Source organism: Diceros bicornis, chromosome 19, assembly GCF_020826845.1.
Source record: "Diceros bicornis minor isolate mBicDic1 chromosome 19, mDicBic1.mat.cur, whole genome shotgun sequence".
NCBI lineage: Eukaryota > Metazoa > Chordata > Mammalia > Perissodactyla > Rhinocerotidae > Diceros > Diceros bicornis.
Window position 1 is genome coordinate 15732883 of NC_080758.1, and position 15822 is coordinate 15748704.

Genomic DNA, 15822 nt, shown 5'->3' on the forward strand with positions numbered 1-15822 from the left:
TGGACGATAACTTAGTAATAAAAAGGTACAAATAACACACAACAACATGAATGGGTCTCAAACACATTATGCAAACATGTTGTAAGTATTAATTTTTTTTCAAACTGCTACATCACTTTAAAAAGTGAATCCATTGGGGTCAAAATACCATACTAATTTGATACCCACAATCATCCATTTAAAAAATACATGAAGAGCACTTTAAAAGTTGGAAATTTTACAACACTTCTCCGACTCCTTGAACTCCTATTTGCATTCCTCTTGCCACACAGACTTTTAATCTAATGGAATATAATCTTATGCTCAAAAGTCTTTTATTCATGACCTTTTCATACTGCTATGCGATAAAAATGTGTATAAGTTAAAATTTAATTTTTTCATTCACTGTGACCATAAGACTCTAGGAATAAAATTTTTTCTTGTGGATTGATTTTTCATTCCATTTGTTATTTTAAATAACATAATAATAAATACATTGAAACTATTGATAAATCAAAATTTTATTGATAAACAAAATTCTATAGTGACGCATCTCTTAATGATGTAATAAGTGCACAGGAAGAGAAAGAGTTGTGTTAGAGGCCAGCTCGGTGGCGTAGTGGTTAAGTGCACACCCTCCGCTTTGGTGGCCCTGGGTTTGCGGGTTCAGAACCCAGGCGCGCACGGATGCACCGCTTGTCAAGCCATGCTGTGGCAGTGTCCCATGTAAAGTAGAGGAAGATGGGCACGGATGTTAGCCCAGGGCCAATCTTCGTCAGCAAAAAGAGGAGGATTGGCATCGGATGTTAGCTCAGGGCTAGTCTTCCTCACACACACTAAAAACGAGTTTTGTTATACGTTTGTGACTTGGTTCTTTGAACTTCTAGTGAGCTGCCAAAAATCACATAATACTCTATGATCAAAAATTATTTCAATGATCAAATTTAAATATTAATCAACAGCTTGATTAAACTCTCTTTTAATTTTTATAAAGGCAGCAAATTGGAAACCTTATGCTGGAAAAGAATTTGTTTCCTAGTAATTAGAATACTGATCACAAATCACAAGTGATTTTCTTAATTTTTGGAAAGTTTACCAAAAAGGCTTTACCAGCGTTTACCAAATGATCAATAATGTTGTTAATTATACCCATTACTCTTTTATTTAGACACCTTATTTTATCTGATATACTCTGTAAGTGTTAGAAAGTTTTAAAAAAATTAACTTTGATAGACCTTTACTAATATATTTTTTATAAAATGCTTTTATCTTACTGCGTGTTCTAAATATATATATTTTTAAACTTTGATGCCACAGATTTACTCACTATATTTATTAAAAAATGTTAACCAAATCAACTAACTGGCAAAGTCAGTCCTCAATCAACCAAATCAGACTACTTTCTCCCACAAAAAGACTGACTTCATTTTTCAGTTGAAAGAAACATTTTAATTCACATCCCTGCGGCAAGCATCGCACTTCTGAATTTTAATTCTGGGTAGAGAGCTAAAGGGACAACGGCTTCCTATGAGTTTGTCACCTGAATAAAACAAAGTACTGATCGCTTAGTATTTCTCACCCACACTTTATTTGCTTTGCTCCTGGGGAAGCATCCTCAGGAAAATGCATTCTCAAATTGTTCCTTTGTTTGAAACTCAGAAGTTTTTACCGTTTGGAGACATGCAAGAGATAGGTAAGAAGTATGCCCCTCTCTCTCTCTTTTATTTTATTTTTATTTTTTTTAGAGGAAGGAGGACTTTATGAAAGAAAGATAGAAAAGGAGAACTGCAGACTGCAGGCTTTTTCTCAGGCAGATCAACTTTGGAAAAAGTAAAAGTGGAATTTATGAACCAGGACGTAATGTCCTTAAATCCATCTGTGCCTGTGTACCCTCTGGAAAATCCTGCTGTGTCCTCTGGGGTATGAGTACGCAAGCATGAATAGGACTGATTTTGTTGAATCCACTCATTTTTCAGATGGGTAGACTGAGATCAAACTAACCCAAATTGGCATAATGAGTTGTTGGTGGAAGCTGGACTTCAATCCAAGTTCTTTTCATTCCTGGTTCGTTGTTATTTCTACAGCACCCTGCGCCTATGCCTTCCAGGTCTGTCCCAGTTCCCTAAGGCCCCCACGGAGCATCACCCCCATACACATTTACTTGTTCCCCACAGGACCCATGTTTTGTAGTTTCTTGCCCAAACAAATCCCCCTTCAATCAAAATGGGTTCATTCTGTTTTAAAGTTGCCAGATTTTGCAAATAAAAAACACGGGATGACTGATTAAATTTGAATGTCCGATAAATAAGGAATAATTTTTTAGTATAACTATGGTCCTTATATTGCACATGATATACTTATACTAAAAATTATAATTTGACATCCTATATATTTGCAATCCTATTAATCTGTCTCTCCCTCCACTCCACTCCATGAGCTCTGCTTCCTACTGACTACAGGCTAATCTGATCAATGAATTCTCAAGACTTGGTTAGTAGGTGTTACTAGGTTAAAGGGTAAAATTTCACACCAAAAGGGTGACTTGATCTTAAGAATTTAAGGCACCATAGGGCTTTTTGGCTAATCTTTTGGGGAGACTGAAGTAATGACATACACAGTCTTTGACTAGGAACTCAAAAGCTAAAAAGAGAATAGGTACCATTTTTTTTTTTTGGCATTCACTATATTATTTGTTTACTGACCAAAATATATTAAGCACTCATTATATGCCAGTCACCATGCTTCACACAATAGTTCAATTAATTCTCATACCTATGAAGTATGCTTTATGAAAAACTGAGGCTCAGTGAGGTTAAGCAACTGAGCCGAGATCACATAGCTGGTAAGTGGGGGATCCAGGATGTGAACTCATTCCAACTGCAAACAATAAGTTTTTGATCATTCCATACCACCTCATGAATAGTCTTCACCCTGTCTCATCTAATCCTCACAATGACAACAGAGCTGCCAGGTAGGTTGTATTATTCTCATTTTCTAGATGAGGACACTGAGGATCTAGGATACAGCTACAGCTGTAAGTGGCCAAGCCAGGACCAAAATCAAGATCATTGTGTTTGGGGCCAAAATTCCCATTACTGAATAGTCCAGGAACTATTGTAAAATTTGATGTAAAATAAGGATTTGAATCCCCCCCTCAAAAAAGATAAATTGCCACGAGTCTTTACCCTCAGGCAGCCATATAGTATGGCTTCAGGAGATCTGGAAAAGACTCTACCCCTTTCTCAGTGTCTGAAGTTCCACCAATAATAGAGATGGATACTTTGGCATAAAGACATTCTCTCTCTCTCTATCTCTCTCCCTTCCTTTCTGCCTCCCTCTCTTTCTCCCTTTCTTCCTCTCTTGCTGTTTTTGAAATGCAGTCACTCCAAGAGAGGTAATACAGTAAGGTATTATCGGTCCCTTACAACATAAAATAAAAAAATACATAAGGGCCAGGAAGAGATAGATGGAGAACGGAGGCTTGAGGGAGTGAGGGAAGACCATCTGTTTATGTGATTGTTTGGGAGTATCATAAACTTCTGGGCTTGAATAGCACCAAACAGAATAAGAGAGATCCCTTTTTTAGCCCAAAGTCTTCTGGGATCGTTTTTGCTCCTGGGGCACTAAGACCCAGTGGGATATGCCAGCTCCTCCTGAAAATCTCATACCATCAGTTTCTTGTCATCAGTGGTGCAAAGAAAAGGTGTTCACTAGTGCCTGTGATTGCCCCAGGAGCAACTCTGGGCAAACCAGCCCTGCAACTGTTCCAGACAAGTCCCTGTGATCATTCACGTGTGGCCTCTCCCCCAGGAGCAAGACAATGGGCAAGTGTCTGCTAGGACATCCTATAGACCATGGCAGAGTGTGGGGCCACCGGGAGGGTCCTGGGACTGAAGGTCCTGCCCTACTCTCCACCTATTCTCAGACAAACCCCTTCCACATGATGCATCTCAGTTTTCTCATCTGTGGACTAAGGGAATTGATGGGACATCTCTAAGGTTCCTCTGTGTTTCCTTTGTGTCTCTCTCTGGCTTGTGCTTAACCCCTGCCTCTCTTCTCATCCCACACAGGCACCTTCCTCTCCACAGCTCCACCTTCTCCTGGAGGAATGTGGCTCTCTTGGTGCTTCTCTCCCTCTCTTTGGAGCAGACATCTGCGTCGCCAGGCAAAAGAGTCAAACGTGGGTTCAGAAAAGCTGCAGCCGCTCTTCCTTTGGAGGCATTCTTGGGGACTGAGGGTTGGACACAAGACAAGGACTCGTATTGGACGAGGCCGCTCCTACTGTGGCTTCAGAGAAGTAGCCCTACTCAATCACCCTGAGCCCTTCAAATCCTTCCCTCACCTGCTCCCCCCAAAATTATTTCCCTAACTTTTCCTGATACATGTCTTTTCCAAGTTTAATTTTTAAAAAGTCAATCAGTCACTAGGCAGGAGCCTGAGGGTAGAGGACCAGTGAGGAGGCTGTTGCGATAGTTGAGGAGAGAGATGGGAGGAGGTCAGGAGCCAACCTGACGAAGTAGTAGTAAAGAGGTAGGAGAGATGGGGTTCGGAGAGAGATTTAGGAGAGAGAATTGACTCATGTCCATGACTGATAGGATGCTGGGGTGTGGAGAGAGAGGAGTGAATTTTGGGATTCTCATAACAGACTAGGGGACTGTTGATGCCAAATATCAACATGAGAATAGAGAGAATAAGGCTCTGCTTAGGCATGGGGAGACACTAAGTCAATTTTAAACATATTGGAACAGAAGTACTTATGAGATACCCAAATGGTGTTTTCTTCAGGCAGTTGGATATAAGTGTCTTTAGCTTGGAAGATAGGACAGGTCTGGAGGGAGATATGGGAATCAGCTAGGATCGTGAGAATGGATGTGATCACCCAGGAAGTATGAGTCGAGTAACGACAGGGCTGGGCTGAGACCAGAAATCTGGGGAGCATCCCCAGTAACAGCAGAGGAACCCCTGGGGTGTGTGTATCAGAGAGGAGACTGTACGTACAAGGTAAGTGGCTGAGAAGGGCTGACAGGGAGGAAGGAGGATTCTAAGTGAGGTTCAAACTGACACTGGGGAGAGGAGCTACAACACTGAAACCCAAACAGAGGTTTAAATGGCCCCGGGAAGCAGGAGGGAGGCAGAACTGGTGGGAGTCCACAATAGTGAGAGGGGAAGTTTGTCTCCATAATCCCAAGGTTTCTGTGCCTATTTCCCTCTTTGGAGGTGTCCCCATTTGACTTGCTTAACTCCCCTTTTGCCTAAACCCAGAACAGTGGTTCCCTAGTAGTAGTCTACGTCATGGTGCCCAACCACCTGCTTCAGGATCACCTGGGGTGCTTTTAAAAATGTGAGTCCCTAGGCCTCACTGTCTGGAGATTCTAATTCAGTCCACTGTCTATATTTTCTAAAAAAAAGCAAAGATGATTTCAATGTACACTCCAGATTAGGAACCATATACTCTTCTTAGCTTGAGGCCATTCTTGGAGGGTGTGTTGAGTGGTATGAGGGTAAGAAATACAGTTGGAAAGTACTAAAGGTCTTAGTGGCCGGTTCTCAGGGAAGATTTGGGGCTTCTAGAGTGAGTAATGGATTGGAAGGCCCAGGCCTGCTTCTAATTCGCTGTATTATCCTATCTGACCTCATTTTTTTTTTTTTTTTTGGTGAGAAAGATTAGCCCTGAGCTGATATCCATCGCCAATCCTCCTCTTTTTGCTGAGAAAGATTGGCCCTGGGCTCACATCCATGCCCATCTTTCTCTACTTTATATGTGGGATGCCTGCCGCAGCATGGCTTGATAAGCGGTGTGTAGGTCTGCCCCTGGGATCCAAACCTGCAAACCCCGGGCCGCCAAAGTGGAGCACGCGAACTTAACCGCTACACCACCAGGCTGGCCTCGTCTCATTTTTTTTTTTAACCTATGAAATTAGGAGGTTGATACTAATGACAAATATGGTCTTTCCAATTCTAAAATTCTGTAATTTCAAGACTCAATAGTATCATGCTCCTCTCGTCAGATTCCACTGGAGAGGTGCTCAGTTTAGAGCCATGGAGCCATATTAAGCTCTGTTGCTGGATAACAAATCACCTGTAGGTCAGAAGTCTGGGGGCCGGCCCCGTGGCTTAGTGGTTAAGTGTGCACGCTCCGCCGCTGGTGGCCCGGGTTTGGATCCGGGGTGCGCACCGACGCACTGCTTCTCTGGTCACGCTGAGGCTGCGTCCCACATACGGCAGCTAGAAGGATGTGCAGCTATGACATACAACTATCTACTGGGGCTTTGGGGGGGAAAATAAATAAATAAAATTATTCAAAAAAAAAGAAGTCTGGCATGGTGCATCTGGGTTCTCTGCTCAGGTTCTCACCAGGCTGAAATCAAGGTGACAGCCAAGGCCGCAGTTCTCATATGGGACTTAGGGTTCTCTTTCAAGCTCACTGGTTGTTAGCAGAATTATTTCCTTTCAGTTGTAGGACTGAGGTCTGCTTACTGGCTGTCAACTTCATTGGGCACCTAGCCTCCTCCATCTTCAAAGCTACTAATAGCAGTTGGATTCCTCTTATACTTCAAATTTCTCTGACCTCTTCTTCTCTACCAGTGGGGGGAAAATAACCTCTTCTTTTTAAAGGACTCAACAGACTGGGTCAGATAATCTCTGTATCTTAAGGTCAGCTGACTTGGGACTTTATTTCCATCTACAAAATCCCTTCACAGCAGTACCTAAATGAGTGTTTGATTCAATAACTAGAGGAAAGGAATCTTGAGGGTGCAACTTTAGAATTCCGCCTACTACAGGCTCTGAAATCAAGCAGCTATGTCCAGCCCTAAAAAGGGAAGAAGCAAACCCACATGTGCCAAGCTCTTACCACGTGCCAGTCACCGTGATAAGTGCATTATGGGCATCATCCCAGTGAATTCTTATAAGCAGCCTGTAAGGTAGAGATTGTGATTCTCATTTTGCAGGTGGGAAACTAAGGGCTCAGACAAAGGAAGACATTTTTCCCGAGATTATTTAGCTTGTTGTGTTGGAGTCAGGCTCCCAAGCCAGATCTGTCTTTCTTACAGCGCTCCTTCTGCTCCACCGTTTCTTCCCTCCTTAGTGGTAACTGTGGAGTTGCATAGTGGAACGCCGATTGCTCTGAGCTCACAAGGAGTCGGGGGCCAAAATCAGGCCTCCTGACTTCTATTTCCGTAGTATTTCCACCACTCCTCAATAATTAATCCCCCCTATCAACTAAGATACTAGAGGCGTTAAAATATTAAGTTTCAAGAGGAGCTCCTGAATTTAAGGCAAGGGTCTTGGTCCCTATCTAACCACCTGCCCTGGAATCCAAGATGCTTCCCCTTCAGTTCTACCTGGGCACAAATTCCTTATTCGGATTTATCTAAATGGGTTAAGAGTGGTGAGAGGCAGACCCAGTCCCTAAAGACAAGCAAAACAAGAACTGAACGTTGAAGGCAGAGGATAGGGCTGAGAGAATTTCACTATTCACATTTGCCATGCTGAAACTCTCAAGGGATGTGAATTTGGACATTTCTTTCTTGCAGAGAAACCAGGATTGTGCCCCAAAGAGAGGCTCACCTGTAGGATTAAACTTCCAGACTTGTGCAGAGTGGATTTCCACTGCCATGAACACCTGAAGTGCTGCTCTTTTGCCTGTGGAAGGAAGTGCATGGATCCATACCAAGGTAGTGGCATCCAGGCTGAGAGCAGAGGTGCCTTATGAGATGTCCTACTTCCGGCTCTGTCCAGAACTGGTTGAATGATTCTCTTGAATGGCAGGACAAAGAGGCCTTTTCATGCTTTTCTCCTTCTCTAATTAGACTCCCAACCCTTAAGTATAAACAATGACTCTAGGCGTGGTGGACATCAACTGGATAATATTGATGTTTGGTCCAACATTCAGTCATTCACAAATAACTAATACTTGTTTCATGCTCACTATGTGTCAAGAGACTATTGTTGGCACTGTGGCAAATATAAACCTCAGTTGGCTTAGATGCTGGGGTTGTTTTTGGACTCTTTGGCCTTCAAGGAGGTTTTCTGGTAACTCAAAATATTGGGCATCTAATAATAGAGAACTATGCATTTTATGTAGATTCATTCATTCAATAAATGTCTATCGTCAATGCCCTTTGGCCAAAGACCATCAGGAACACACCTGTAGTTGAACAATATGGTTTATTACTCATTGCAGTGAAGAAGAATATTTAACATAGACAACCTGAGGCATCTCAGTAAGAGGCTGTTAGAAAGAATCTACTCTAGGATTGAGGATTTGATTGGGTAATTTGGGGGAGAGTCTAAGGAAATTGGCCATGAAAACCCTATGGATAGCAGCAGATTATTGTCTGATACAGCCAGAAGATGAGAGAAGGACACAAAAAAGACCGGGCAGGGTTCTGCTCTGCTGTACGCAGGATCGCTAGGAGTCGGAACCGACTGAATGGCGCTAACAACTAAGGAAGGGGGGTTTGCTGTAGATTGGGTGCTGTCAGAAAGTGGGGGCATTTCTGTGATTGAGTATCTCAGTGAATCTTATCTATAGAGAGGGCAGGCTAGAGTGAGGATAAAGCTGAAATTGGGAGAGAAGCATAAATCATTCATAGGTATTTGGTATTTGGTGGGTTTCACAGTGATCTTTTTCTGGTCTCACTTTATCATGGTCTCAGAGTGACCCTGTTTGATGTGGAAGTCCTGTGAAATTATTTATGTCCAACAGGAAAACAACATGGCTTGGCTGTGAGCATTGGATCAGTTTCTAGACATGAGGGGCTGCTTTTTTTGTTTCTCAGGATTTCATTCCTTCTATGTACCAGGCGCTTTGTTAAGCACTTTGGATATAGTTGCTGAACAAGTCTTGCCCTCCCAATGCTCAGAGCGGTGAAGAAGAAAGATCAGCTCCAAAGCATTCTCAGGTGCTCTTCACTATATCCTTTGCAAGGCAGAAATAATGCTCATAGATGCCGTGCAACACAGAATGTTTGTAGCAGAGCTAGGAGTAGAACTTTTATTGACCATGGCCAGTTCTATGACTTGGATGGTAACACCATGAACTCTACAAAGGCTGAGGGCCTGACCCCTTCTCTTTTTTGCTGCCCTTTATGTTCTTCCCTCTTTGCTTCTTGCCCTCAGAACCCTGCACACTACTCTTAGACCCAGGAGACTGTAAGAATAATGTCAGACACTGGTATTTTGACTCTGAACATCGTTTATGCAAACCGTTTATGTATGGAGGCTGCCATGGGAATGCCAACAACTTCTTCAACAGGGACGACTGCAATAAGGCTTGCTCATTAATGGGTAAGACTCATATCCCTGGCAATCTGGGGGCCTAGTCTAACTAGAAATAGTATACCAGCACAGTTACGGGCTCGGGCTTTGAGGTTAAACTGCCTTGGTTCAAGTCTTAACTCTGTCATTCACTGGCTGGGTAGTCTTGTGTCAGTTGCCTATCTTTTATGAGTTTCAGTTTTCCTATCTATAAAATGTATTTACCTAATGAATTTGTGCCAAAAAATGAGATAGCACATGTAAAGTGTTATTAAACTTTGACCAAGAGGACCTGAGAGCCAGGTCTACCCCTTGGAAGCAGGTGTTTCCTCATTACATTGACCTGTTGAGTATCACCTGAGGACTCACTCAAGAATGAAGCATAGACAGGCCAGCTCTGAAACCCCATGGAGTAGGGATAGAGCATGGAGTAGGTGAAGAGGAGGGTGGGGTGGAGATGAAGGCTGTGGATTCATTCCGTAGTATAACGACCATCACCGGTAATGTTGGAAGAGAGTCTGCTACAGAGCTTAGGTGCCAAATGACCTGGATTAAAATCCTACTTTTCCCATGTACTGCAAATTTCTTCACCTCTTTGAGTTTCAGTTCTCTCCCGTGTAATCCTAGAGTAATAACAAATACCTCATTGAGTTGTTGGTAGGATTATATATGATCAAGGACACAGAGATATGGTGGCTGTCCAGTAGTATGGGCTCACTAAATAGTACTAGTTGAGATGGTGACTATTGATCTTCAAAATGCAGCATTAGAATTTTGACCTCAGTTTCTGTAAGGCAGGCTGAAAAGTGTACCATCACCACCATTTTAACACAAGGAAACAGAGTCAGAGAAGTAAAGTCAGTCGCCCAAGGATTCATGGTGGGTCAGGAGTAGAGCAAGAATTTTAATTCCATTGGTCCAGTGAGCCTGAATGGCTGAGGAAATCCTGTGGCCTGACCTAATGAAACTAAGACCACGAGCTTCCCTTTGTGGGGTGCTGTAAGGAATCATGGCATTATGGGCAAGACCTTGGCCCTCTTTCAGGAGCCAGCAAGAAGAAGAGGCCAAGGAAATGGGCTTGGGCTTGTTTATGGGAAATTTAGGTTTGGGGTTCAAAGAGAACCCGACAATAGCTCTGAGAGTTAAACACACCATAGTTTGTCTGAGTCTGCCTTGAGGAAGAAGAAGAACAAAAAAAGAAACACTCCCCGCCCTTATAGAATCTACAATCAGATGAGGACAACTGGAGACATGCACAAAATCCTGAAGAATGGATTTAAATACCATCTATGTCCTAGTGACTCACAAAGTTGTATCTCCAGCTTGAATCTGACTCTCAAACTCCAACTGCTTACTCTGCACCTCCATCTGGATCTCACAAACACCTCACACTTACCTTGTCTAAAACAGAACCCCTTATCTTTGCTCTCTCACCTCAAACCTGCTCTATCCATAGCTCTCCCCATCTTGGTTGAAAAAAAGCCTTTTAAATCACCTTTGATGCCTCTCTTTCTCAATCAACATCCGTTAAGTTAGGAAATCATTTTAGTTCTACCATGAAAATAGATTCAGAATCTGACCACTTTTTCCCACCTCTACAGCTCTCACCCTGATCTGAGATGCCATCTCTCACCTGGATTACTGCAACAGCCTCCTAGCAGGTCTCCCTGCTTCTATCCTTCCCTTCTTGTAGTCTATTATCAACACAGTAGCCGCAAGGATCGTTTCAAAATGTGAGTCAGAGCATGTCACTCTTCATTCAATGTAAAACCAAATCTCTTAAAATGGCTTGCATTGATTTGTGTACATTTCACATAATTACTCCTGTTTTATAGAGAAAGAAACTGAAGTCACTCATTAAGTGGCAAGACTGAGACTTTACTTTGAGGCTTCAAACACCAAGCATAACTCTCTTTGTAGTACATCCCATAATATGGTGAGGCATTTCATTCCTCCACAGTCTACTGGAGGTGGACAGAATACAGTTAACCAAATCACAGAAAGAGATACTAGTTTTGAAGAGAAGGAAAGTTTGAAGTAATGGGATGGGGTGGGGTTTGAAGGAGCTCACATCTGCTCTTGTTTCAGTCAAGGAAGGACAGTGCCCACGCTTCCCTTTCAAGAACCGTATGGAGTGTTCAGCTTCGTGTAAGAGTGACATCGATTGCCCCCAAACTGAAAAATGTTGTGAATCCATGTGTGGCTTTGTTTGTGCCATGGCCTGGACAGGTGAGGACTGGGGATATACCTCCTGAAGTCTACTGGGCATATGTTAAGGATGCCATGCTGTCCCATGGAATGGGGGATGCCCCTTAGGGTGGCCTTAGAGGTCTCTTGGGAACCTGTCCCCTTTTAATGCCTAACCAATTCCCTCATGTTGCCCTCTTGATCTCGGGACACTATTGTGCTATTCTTCAAAGCCAATCATGCATAGTATCACTCTCCATTTTTCCCCATGAAAACTTATTTATTCTGAGTCTCAGTGGCCTACAAGGTGACAATATCCACTTATTCATACAAAAAACATCATAACCATTAGGTATATTCCCAATAAGCCCTTATGTCTGCATAGAACTTCAGAGCATGCACAGCATATTCACATCCTGTAAGGTGTGCTGTGGGAAAGATTGGTAGCAAATGCTGTTGGGGTAGAAGTGAACTCTCCAGCCTCTAAGGCTAGTGGTCATTCCCCCACAAAGTGCTGCCATAGTATATCTGGTCCCAGGGATTGTCAGTGTTTTGAGGTACAGCATGCTATGGCGGAAGGAGTCAAAGGCTTTTCAACTGACTTCAACCATCCTACTGGTTTTCTGTGTGGCCTTAGGCAACTCACTTCCCCCATAAGGTCCTCAATTTCTACAATTTATAAAACAAGGAAGTTCTTGGTGCTCTTTAATATTCTTTCTACCTCTGGTACTCTGGGATTAGATAACTCAAAGCCATTAATTCTGTAGGGGCAGGCAGGAATCCTATCAAATTTTATAAGTTGGACATGGCAAGACTTTTTGATGCTCCTTGAATTATTAGCTTAGAAAGTTGATACTCTGCCTCCTCAACTCTATTGTTACTCTAGGGGGAAGGGTAAGAGGCTTAACCAGAAGGAAACCCTGTTTAAGGTCCCCAAGATTCCCCAAATTTGTCTCAAACTATTATCAAGTATTTCAAGGTCAAGTGTCTTGTTTTACCCCATAAAGTCAAAGCAGGTTTCTGCCCACGCAAGCCCTCAGTGTGTACCAAGATTGATAAACCCAAGTGCCTGCAAGATAATGATTGCCCAGTGTCAGAAAAGTGCTGTTCACGTTGTGGACTGAAGTGCCTGGAACCCCAAAAGTGAATAGTAAGTGGAAAATATTATCATCAAAGTGATTAACCATGAGTAGCATAATAAGTTATCAATTTTGTCTTGTATTCAACTACTTTGCCAAATTGTCTTAAGTGTAACAATATTTAATGAGGTTACTTTGATTTTATATATAATCATATCATCTGAAAATGGTGATAAATTTGACTCTTCTTTTTTCCAACTTCGTGACTTACTTTGTTTTCTTGTCTTCTTATATTATGTAGAACCTCTGAAATAATGTTGAAAATAAAGACAATGGCATCTATCCCTGTCTAGTTCTTTATTTTAAAATCAATGTCCCCTGCTGTATAAAATGACATTTGTTATTGGGTTTGGTGATAAATAGATTTTATCTCACTTGGGTTGTTTCCTTTTTATTCATTTACAACTGCTATTGGAAATTACTGCTGGATTTTATCAAATACCTTTTAAGCATCTAGTCATGTAATGATTTTTCTCTTCTAATTTGTTGGTATAATAACTTATTTTATTAAATTTTCATATGTTGAACCATCCTTGCATTCCTGGAATGACTTTAATCATATTGAGGGTATATTTGTATTAATACACTGTTGGTTCTTTTAGCAAATAGTTTATTTAGAATTTTCACATCTATAGTCAAAAGGAAAATAGATCTATGATATTTATTTTGCTATTTGAGTCATACTACCTTCAAAAAACTAGTATGGGAAACTTACCTATTTTTCCTATGATCTGTAATATTTTTAATAATGTATCAATTCTCTGTTCTTTGAAGGCTAGAAAAAATTCAGCTCCAAAAGCATCTTTTGTTTCCTTCTATAATGGTATATTTTTACTAATTTTTCTGTATTTCATCTTATAGTCTGTACAGGCTCTCTACCTCCTCTTCTGTAAATTTTAGTCTTTTATATTTTGCTAAAATTGATCTATTTTCTATTTTCAAATGTATTACTTTTGAGTAGTATAAATTATTCTCTATATAATTCTTTTCAGATATTTAACTTTGGTTAATGTCTTCATTCATACATCATGTTTCCACAACCCCGCCACCTATCCACCAACCATTCGATCCATTTACTCACCTATCCATCCACTCACCTAGCCCTCCATTGACATACCTTTTAACCCATCTATCTTCCCACCCATCCTTTCACCCATATATCCACCCACTTACCCTACTCACTCATCTTCCTTCTACCCATTGAGCTGCTCATTTTCTTGTGTGTGTGAGGAAGATCAGCCCTGAACTAACATCCATGCCAATCCTCCTCTTTTTTTGCTGAGGAAGACCGGCCCTGGGCTAACATCTGTGCCCATCTTCCTCCACTTTTTTATATGGGATACCGCCACAGCATGGCTTCACAAGCGGTGCATCGGTGCGTGCCCGGGATCCGAACCTAGGCCGCCAGCAGCAGAGCGCGCGCACTTAACCGCTATGCCACGGGGCCGGCCCCAAGCTGCTCATTTTATATCCAGCCTTTCTGCCATCTACCTGTTATCTATCTACCATCTTTCATACACACATTCCTTCATACTCGTTAACATACTTCTCCATTATTTCTACACCCACCTCCCCTCCATCCACCTGCCAATCGACTCATCTACCTTCCATTCAAACAGCTTCATCTCATCAGTTCATCTCATCACTAACCTATCCATCATCTCATCACTAACCTATCCATCCTTAAGTTCAATCCAACCCACTTCTTCACCTAGCCCGTTTATTTACCCATCTATATCCATGCATGTACCCAAATATCCATGCTATGTTCACTCATCCTTCTTCCTACTCATCCAACCATCTTCCATTCATCACATTATGAGCCATGCATCCATTCACGTATCTATCTATCAATCCTCCACCTACATTGCTCATCCAGCAGAATGTACAGAGTGTTTATTTTGGGCCTATTCATCTTCTAAGCACTAGATTCTAGACACATGCCTGTTCAACGGAGCTCAGAGTTTATTTGGGGAAACAGACACAAAACTCAGTAATACAGTTAGAGGCACAGGGAACAACACAGAAAGCCAGTGATAGGAAGTCACAGCATGTGACAGGTCTTGATCTAATGAAAAAGTAGGAATTTCCAGGTAGAGGCCATATACCTTGTTGCCCTTTGGAATCTCTCATTCTGAGCACAGAGAACAGAAGAGTGGCTGAGGCAGAGGTAAGGCACCATGACCGTCAATGAAAAGAGATAAAGGAAGGAGGGACAAAGACCCAGGTGGATCCTTACCCAGCCTTCTCCAAGAAATTAGGTGAGGGAAGGGGCCAAAAATGTCATTCATCCCAGCCCCAAAGATGTAAATTTCATCTCACCTGCTTGGAAACTGAGACCCTTGTGTGGGGCTGCAAATTAGGCAAGACAGAATGGGATAGAACAACCAGAAATTCTAAATTTTCATTTACTATAAAGAAAATTTAGAGAATAATTCAGCCTTATTTGGGGGTCCTGGGAACCATTTGGACATTTACAGGTTCTATGGCTCTTTAACCTCTGTCTCCACTAAGACATCACCTTCATCCCCTTTGGACTCACTATTCCTCTCTACCTTCAACTTCATGGTAAAACATTATATCCACAGCAATAACAGAAGATTCCCTAGTGACCTCTGGCAAGAATTGAGACACTCAGCTTGGTCTTAACTTTATCTCTGACACTCACTTGCTGGGTGACATTGAGCCAGCATCTTCACCTCTCTGGGCCTTATGATCCTTATCTGTAAGTTGTGGAAATGGGACTTGATGGGCCCTCAGAATACTTCCACCTGGTATTTCAACTTTTCACTCTCTCTGGGGCTGAGTTTGGGAATGTGGATAGTAGAGTAAGAGGAGCAGCACTGCTTGAGACATTTTGGTTGTTCATTAGCAATTCTAGTCCCTGGTCTCTTTGTGGGATCTACTAAAATTGTGAAGTTGGCGGGATGGGATTCTGTAGTGTAAGCGCCTGACATTAAGCTTTTTTATTGTAACGTAAGTGTTTGACATTAAGCTTTTGATTGCTGAGGCATCAAGCATCAATTTTAAAGACAACCACCTTGAATAAGCATATTGCCAGCTGTATGACATAGCTACTAGCAAAACAACTAGATAAGGGACCAGGCTGCCCTCACCCATGAAGTTCCCTTCTAAGAAAGCCCTGAGTAACCTAGATAACTTACTGCTTGAGTGGCCCTGTTTCTCCCTTCCCACGCCCTAATTTCTGCTTTTATGCTTTAAATTTGCCAATAAAGAGTGAACTCATGAAGCCCTA

At 42.0% G+C, this 15822-nt stretch overlaps 1 protein-coding gene across 1 annotated transcript; it reads left to right on the plus strand.

Annotated features, from left to right (window-relative positions):
• Nucleotides 1–2894: 2894 nt before the first annotated feature.
• Nucleotides 2895–12574, plus strand: WFDC8 (WAP four-disulfide core domain 8). The gene is made up of 6 exons (XM_058563418.1): nucleotides 2895–2950; nucleotides 4050–4159; nucleotides 7515–7655; nucleotides 9103–9270; nucleotides 11329–11469; nucleotides 12435–12574. Exons 1-6 carry the CDS (start codon nucleotides 2895–2897, stop codon nucleotides 12572–12574), a joined length of 756 nt encoding a protein of 251 aa, XP_058419401.1.
• Nucleotides 12575–15822: the final 3248 nt, after the last annotated feature.

Bases quoted from the DNA above. Each gene is read 5' to 3' on its own strand.
- WFDC8 (XM_058563418.1), top strand. From the start codon at position 2,895: ATGAATAGTCTTCACCCTGTCTCATCTAATCCTCACAATGACAACAGA. The intron at 2,951-4,049 runs GTAGGTTGTATT...CATCCCACACAG, and splicing joins AATGACAACAGAGCTGCCAG to GCACCTTCCTCTCCACAGCT. The intron at 9,271-11,328 runs GTAAGACTCATA...CTCTTGTTTCAG, and splicing joins TAAGGCTTGCTCATTAATGG to TCAAGGAAGGACAGTGCCCA.